General features: G+C 38.3%; 1 protein-coding gene across 1 annotated transcript in view; it reads right to left on the reverse strand.

Annotated features, from left to right (window-relative positions):
- The window catches only part of LOC118800356 (scavenger receptor cysteine-rich type 1 protein M130-like), a 42,298-nt gene extending 35,137 nt beyond the window's left edge, over positions 1 to 7,161 (reverse strand). The window contains exons 1-4 of the mRNA XM_036560557.1: positions 6,921 to 7,161; positions 5,490 to 5,798; positions 3,934 to 4,236; positions 3,461 to 3,769 (exon numbers count right to left, since the gene is read on the reverse strand). Coding sequence (XP_036416450.1) covers positions 3,461 to 3,769; positions 3,934 to 4,236; positions 5,490 to 5,798; positions 6,921 to 7,161 — 1,162 coding nt within the window. The remainder of the gene's footprint in view (positions 1 to 3,460; positions 3,770 to 3,933; positions 4,237 to 5,489; positions 5,799 to 6,920) is intronic.
- Between the last annotated feature and the right edge of the window lie 824 nt (positions 7,162 to 7,985).

Below are 7,985 nucleotides of genomic sequence, written 5' to 3' on the forward strand. Positions count from 1 at the left end.
GTGAAGACAGCTCTGATTAAGCTGACTGTTATCAAACCAGCTCCAGTAATAGTCAAAGAATCAAAGTCAAAGACAGATGGGAAAGCTTAAAATTAAGCATGATCTAAGCCCAGAGCAGATAGATAGCCTAGCTTTAAAAGAGTCTAAAAATCCAAAGAGATGAGCAACAGTCAAGTTGTTGCTGCTCAAACAACAGAGATCTTCTCCTGTGCTCAGTAAGAGCCTCTACACTCCAAGTGCTGACCTCTTGTTCATCACCCCCCACACACACAAACACACTCTCCACAGTGTTGTTTGTCACATTGTTTTGGGAAGACTTCTTCAGAGAGTCTCCAGAGAGTCTAGCATACCAGACCATCAAAGGATTAAAGACTGACACCACATCGATCTTTATGACCATTTATGTTCCATAATACACTATAAACACCTAAGCTGTAAACTGCACACGTTTACATATTGATTATAATTTATTTATTATAGTATTATAATTATAGTTGGTGATTTAAATTCTGCCTTCTGACCTACATTTACTGCTAATGCCCATATCTGTACACACTGTGTATGCACCTATTGTCTTTGTGCTTTTGTCTATTGTCTTTGCACTACTGTCTTAGTCTATTTTGTTAATCACTGCACAGAGAAGTAGTCATTCAGTGTTTTGTAATACTGAATTAAGGAGAGACTGTGTCACTGACAAAACTTGTTCAACTTGACGTGGTTAAACAAAGAAATTAAATATTCACTAACATGATGCACGAGAACCTCTGTATCCCTGCCCTGTCTCCACCCAAAAGAGTGGCTTCAGGTAGATTTCAACTTAGAATCCAGAGTTTTACTTGGTTCAGAAGGAAGAGTACAAAAAGAAGTTTGGAAAAAGTCAAAAGAACTTCAGAGAAAGTCAAGAAGTTAAGAACAAAGAGACTGAGCGTTTCTTTTCCAGATCTGTGAAGCTGAAGTTGCCTGTTTTTGTTGAAAGTACTCATCGTATTTCTTTCTATACTCTATCACAAGTTGATAGAGTTAAGAATTTTTATTGTTTGGCCAGAGGTAATTCAGGTGCAGAACCTTCTGTCTGGACAGTGAGAGAGAGGGAGTGGAAACAAACTGGTGTCCACTCTTCAGAGAAGTTTGCCTGTGGAGCAGAGTGAGTCTAAAACGGTCCTCTCAGAATCTGCTGAAACCATGTCTACTGCAGCTTCTTTCAGAGGCAGCTAAAAGGAGAGTGTCCTTCCGCCCTTTTGACCACCACAGTTGTGTCATGTTATCTCACATTTTTTATAGTCCATATTTCACTGTGCAAAGGGTAGAAGTAACTGCCTGAAGTACCAAACGAGCAGATACTCCAAGTCCACACCAAGGACAGTGTTTCCAACTGACCACTCACTGAGAAAGTAAGGCAAAGCACTTCTCACATATGCTCAGTTTGGTGCCTGGTTAGTTCTCTGCAGGGTTTTTGTTCCTCTTAGTAAATTCAGATCAGGTGACTCCCTCATATCTGTGCCCCATTTGGTTATCAGATCCATTAATTCATCATACTCAATTATTTTACAGTGTTTTTCTGGTTAATTTTATGTATCTGATCCATCAAGCCATCAATTTAGAACCAAGAACTGAGACTGAACTAAACTTTGTTTTTTCTTTGACCCCTTTTTAACGAGTGTAAAAATAGGTTAAATTACTCCTATCGTGACACATGGTTGAAGATTTTGGCATTTTATTAATTAAAACAACTGTTGGTCATTGATTATATGTCTCAGCTGCACATGCATGTATGCGTAAGGTGAAATAAAGTGATTCTGATTGTGATTCACAGACACTATTTTGCACTTTTGTGCTGTTGAGTGTGTGTAGAGTATGTTATCTAAGAACAAATCCCAAATTAGAAAGCCTTGATGAAAGTCAGAATCTTCATGAAAACTGCATAAGTGAGTTTGAAGAACAGTTGGTGAATGAGTCCCAGTGTTCTAAAACTGTTAACACTTTTTTTGGGCGAAGGGGTGGGCCTTGACCCATCCTCTGTCATAAAGAACTCTGCTTTTCATGGATGGTCCTTTTATACCCAAACATGATTGCACCACCTGCTGAAGATGTTTTTTTAGCCTAATTTACAGTGTTTTAGACACTCAAACATTAAATAATTTCTATACTGTTTTCATTTAATTACAGGTCAAAGTAAATTTAAGAATCACTGCTTTCTTCACTGTTTTTATCTACATTTTACCTACAGCCCCAACTCTTTTTGGTGTTGTATATATACAACAATACCTTTGTTGTAAGATGCCTTGTTTCTACATTCACTGTCTATTTTATAGGGTCCACTTACCAATTAGGTGGACTTTATAGTTCTACAATTACAAACTGTCCATCTGTTTCTCTTCATACTTTGTTAGCCCCCTTTTACCCTGTTCTTCAAGAGTCAGACCTCAAAATGAATGGTGCCCTTTTTGGTGCCCTAAATGATTAATATGCCACTGTGCAAAACCTTTATAATACTTATAATTGTCGCAGGAGAGCAGGCACAGTTTGGTTGGGTAAGTAGTAATTGAGCCAGAAAATAAAACCAGGACGTTTTCTTTTTCTAAATAATAATAATAATGATAATAATAATGATAATAATAATAATAATAATAATAATAATAATACATTTTACTGGTGACCTAAATATGATCATAAATTGTAAATAATCTTGAATATTATATTGGGATTATGTTTATTTGGACATAGGTTTGTTACTTGGTTGTTACAACAAGAAAAATGCTCTTGAATTTGCATAATTAAAATTGGATCTGCATACAGGACTTTATACAGTATTTTCATATACTGAAAAAAATCCTGATATGCACTATTCCAAAAGTGCCCCCTAACAAAATGCCCGTTTGAAACACCTCAGCCCCTGCCCTCACCAAAGTCTGCGCGTGCCACTAAGTGAGGGGATCTGGTGACTCTGTTATGCTGTGGGGGGCATTTTGCTGGGATGATTTGAGTCCACATGTCCCCACAGAGAGATGGGTCACTGCAAGTCAATACTAAGCTAATCACCTTTATCCTATGAAGAAACATTTTAATCCTGATGGCAGTGGTCTCCACCAGGATGACAATGCTCCCATCCACAAGGCATGAGGGGTCACTAAATGGTTTGATGGCATAGTCACCTAAATCTGAACACCTATGGGAGATTTCAGACTGTGTTAAACAGACTCCCCTCCATCATCAAAACACAAATTGAGGTACATATCTTTTGAAAGGATGGTGGTCCATCTCTCCAGTACAGTTTCAGAGATGTATAATATATTACTTTGGTGTTTCCTTTACACCTTACAAGTTTGTAAGTATATTTACGTATAAGATTTCAAAATAATTTATAAATTCAAAGATGCGCAAAAGGGGTAAATTAATGTTCATTATAACTGTGTGACTGACTGGTTTTTGTGTTAAGTAATTGCGGTTTAGAGTAACTTACCTGAGCAGAAAACTCCAGCATCATTAGAGTGATTACACGCATGTTTAGCCCAAAGTGTTGAGTGGCAGTTCTTCAGTGTAGACTCTGACCCACTACAGTCCACATCAACCATCCAAATTTTTCCTGATCCCAGTCCAAAGTAAGCGTAACTCAGTGCTTCTACAGCCTCTCCACAGCCCAGCTCTCTACACACCACTGCAGCATCTCTTATATCCCAGCCATCATCACACACTGTTCCCCACTGTCCTCTATGAAGAACCTCCACTCTCCCAGCACAGCGACTGCCACCATCCACCAGCCGCATGCTGCCTATACACAAGAGACAAATGGGAAAGAGGCAGAGAGGTGCAGAAAGATGCTATATTCATGCACAACCAGAGAGCTGCGGACAGAAAATTAATATCCTAAATTAATTTCAAACATGGGGTCAGTCAGAGGAATACAAGAGCAACTATGAAAAATATATTTCTTACCAGCACACACCAGCCCCACATCATTATCATGAGAGCAGTTGTGTTTGAGTAAAGGTGATGTTGGACAAAAGTAAATCTGAGATTCATTTCCTCTACATTGAAGCTCCTCTGACCACACCTGACCCTCCCCTCTGCCAAAAGCAGCTGCTCCCAGCACCTCCACAGGAAGCCCACAGCCCAGCTCTCGACACACAACCTCTGCATCCTGCTGGTCAAAGTTAGCATCACACACTGTGGACCAGGTCTCTCCATGAAGCACCTCCACTCTCCCAGAGCAGCGAGAACCACCAACCAGCCTGACTCCTGAAATATTATGAGAGAACAGAGTCAGATTATTCATAGTTTCAAGATGGAGAAAGTGCGAAAGGACACAGCGATTCAAGGATATAAAGAGTTCAATGGGAAAAAAGCATGAATGTCTCATTTTAACAAAAAAGTAATTTCCCATTAGCAGCACCGAAGCAAAAATTTTAAAGGATATTTAGAGCATCATCTGACATATCATGTAATGTGAAATGGGATGATGTTGTAGGGATGTGTAATTTATTTTTCCCTTAAGTGTGTGTGTAATATACAAAACATGCCATCTTTTGTCTTAATTTAAAGGTAAAATCATGCCAGAGACATTGGAATGATCTTCAAAGTTGTGGGACACACCACTTGCATGATATGGCCTTACAATTTTTTTCCAGTATCACAAAGAAACCTTAAGGGTCACAGTAAAGACTGGAGGATGACCCCAGACTCTCCCACGTGGAAGAAGTGTGACAAGGAGTGTCCCACACCTAATCCTCTTAATAGTGACAGCACCTCAAGCTTTCTTTGAAGTTGCGAATTGAAGGTCTTTCTGACTTCTAGTCATTGGAGTCAGAACGCTCGCTTCTGACCTTTCAGCTGACCCCAATTTGAACTTAGTGCAGTTCTTACCCATCAGAAGATGAGGCAACGTATGCAAACTTCTGGACTGGCAGCTCTTTCTGCCTTTTTTGATTCACAAAGTGGAGCCTTTTTAAAGCAAGATACCAGCTGGGGCAAAGTCTCTGAACACAAGGACACACTTTTGAGTGTTAATATAAGCTTCTTTCAGCTTCTCTTGCAATGTTGGAATGGTGGCAAGTCTCGAGATGCTGTAAACTCTCAAGAATCTAATTTGGTGTAAATTCCAGATAGACAGGTTTTATCATTGTTGTTTGTGATCTTATATGTGGTGAGAATTATTCCTGTTCTTGGTTTTCATTTGATATCTTTCCTTTAAGCCTTTTTATATTATTATTAAACTTTGTAAATGTTTTTGTTTATATTTTGTATCACAGAAGTTCAGACAGCTGAGACAGACAGCTGAGACAGACTTCCACCGAATGTAAGTAATCAAATTTTCTTTAGATACCAAGAAAATTATATATATATATTATATATATATATATATATATGCAATACTCTTTTGCCCTGTTGGATTTGTTTCCCTTTCATCACAAATTATTTTTACCTTAGTCAATAGCAATAATTTAGCCACAACTCCCACACCATTAAAAATATAAGAAAATATAGCAGCATACCTGAACAGATGACTCCAGCATCTTTAGAATGATCACAGTTATGTTTACCCCATCCTGGTGATTTACAGTTCTTCAGTGTTGACTCTGATCCTCTACAGTCCACATCATCCATCCAGATTGGTCCTGATCCTGGACCAAAGTGAGCATCACTCAGTGCATCTACAGCCTCTCCACAGCGCAGCTCTCTACACACCACTGCAGCATCTCTCATATCCCAGTAATCATCACACACTGTTCCCCACTGTCCTCTATGAAGAACCTCCACTCTCCCAGCACAGCGACTGTCTCCATCCACCAGCCGCACACCAGCTATACAACAGAAAGAAAAAACATTTTCTCCCTGTTATGTTGTCATCTGTAAATGACTCTAGTGTTTTACATTAAGGGCTGACTACACCCATGGTAAGCGTTTTGAACTCAAGCTGTCAATGACAAACCAGTGTCAGCTGGGCAGATAAGGGTGAGATAAAAGGGAGAAAGAGAACTTTTTACATCAGTCCTCACGTCCCACGGCAATGCCAATGTGGTTGAACATTAGCGTGGTCCAGTGGCCGCCCCATTAAACATTAGCCCTGAAAGCTAGTGTTAGCTTAGTGAGAAAGTCTAAACAATTTGACACACAACCACACAGGTTCATTCTGGCTCACTCAGGTATCAATGACATAAATTTAGAGAATAAATATTCAAATCTGAACATTTAAATCTGTATTTCATTTTGGAGCTGTTAGCTTAAACTACTTTTGTCGTTTAATGATCGCTTTGCAAGAATGCTAAACAACCAGACAACCAAGAGTGGGTTTCCATGGCATCGCTTGAAAAAAACATACAATCCAGCCCTGAACATTCGAAACAGTATAACACCTAAACATAGGGAGCAGGAAAATTCCAGGAGCAATTTTGGCAACCATTGAATCATACAGGTATCTGACAGCCTGCCACTTTTATCAAGAGATTCAGTTGTTATCTCAAATAATATTTAAACCATTACTGAATGTTAACATGAGACTTTAGTAGTTAACGGCTAAGAGGTTTAATTCTAATATTTGTCCTATTTTTTGCAAATGATTTAGCACCATTGATTAAAATATTATTATAGACGTAAATAAATTGTTCATTAGTGCTTAGTTCTTACTGTTCCAATTTACCCACTTCTAAAGAAATCAAAGGGAAAAGCTACACCATAATAACTTACTTTATCTGTTTGTTTAATGATTTGTTGTTAAGACCATTATATCTTAGTATTTTGCCATTTTGGGCTTGGCCTATGTTTTTTGCACAAGAGTGTAAAATGTTACCAATACATGTACAGTAGAGAATAATACAGAACATTTTTGAAGAATATGTGTTAAAAGGGCCAATATAGTTTATGACTGTTAAATTATTGATGTTACTATTGCTTTGAAACAAGAAATGTTTTTTATTTTTATTGACAACGCTTCTCCACCTGCACCCGAAGACAGCTCCAGTCGGCTCCTTGTGCAGCCTTCTCTGACTTGCTGGCCTCTGAGGCCTCTGACCTGCCAGACTCTGAGTTCCCTGACTTGCTGGACTCTGTTTCTGGCCCCACAGTGCCACCCAGTGCTTCAGAGAGCACCTGCAAAGTAGCTATTGGTCCCATTGCTCCGGAGCACTGAGAGGTGCTCTCAGACCCAGTGCTGCATTGCTCCACCATCCTGTCTTGCCATGTTCTTGTCTTTGTCTGTTTTCCCTTCTTGTTAACCTTCATGCTTTTGCCATGTGCCTTTGTATGTTTCAGGGTTCATGCTCCCTACTTAACTCTGTCCTGTCGTCGCACCGCTCACCTGTTTCTTCTGTGTAACCCAGTAATCACTATCATGTGTTTCTTGTTGGTATTTGCCAGTATGTATAACCCTTGTTTTTGTCTTGTGTTTGCTTGGCATTGTTTGTTGTTTTCATGTTGTAGCTTAGTTGCCCTTTTGTTTATTCTTGTGTTTATTAGCAAATTATCTTGTTCTTTTTTTTTTGTTTTATTATTTTTCAGTTTCCTTACTTTGGTTCTTTAGTTTTGTTTCACTCTTTGTTGTTTTCTTAGATTCTCTTTTCCCTGCATTTTTCTTCTGTTATTTTCAATAGATTATGATAAACACACATATGCATCCTGCTTCATTTCCTGCTTGTCAGGCATCATATTTGAAGAAGATCTTATCTGCTTTTATAGATCTCTGTCTCATTTTCATGTCAAACCATTTCTAGTCTTTACATTTTTCAAATATTGTTCTATTAGGCCTCTGTCAATTTATATGTTAACGACTCTGACAAATTGATTAAATAGTTATTATGAATAATAATAATAATAATAATAATAATGATAATAATAATAATAATAATAATATAGTTGAATGGATCACCTGAAAAGTTGCCAAATTCAGTGATTCAGTTGAAATTTAGAAAGGATGAATGAGGTCACAAGCATGCTTGGTTAAGAACAGATTTTCCCCTTTAGAAGAGAAAATAAGAATTAAATTTAAAATTTCC

This window comes from Colossoma macropomum, unplaced genomic scaffold (assembly GCF_904425465.1).
Source record: "Colossoma macropomum unplaced genomic scaffold, Colossoma_macropomum, whole genome shotgun sequence".
Classification (NCBI taxonomy): Eukaryota; Metazoa; Chordata; class Actinopteri; order Characiformes; family Serrasalmidae; genus Colossoma; species Colossoma macropomum.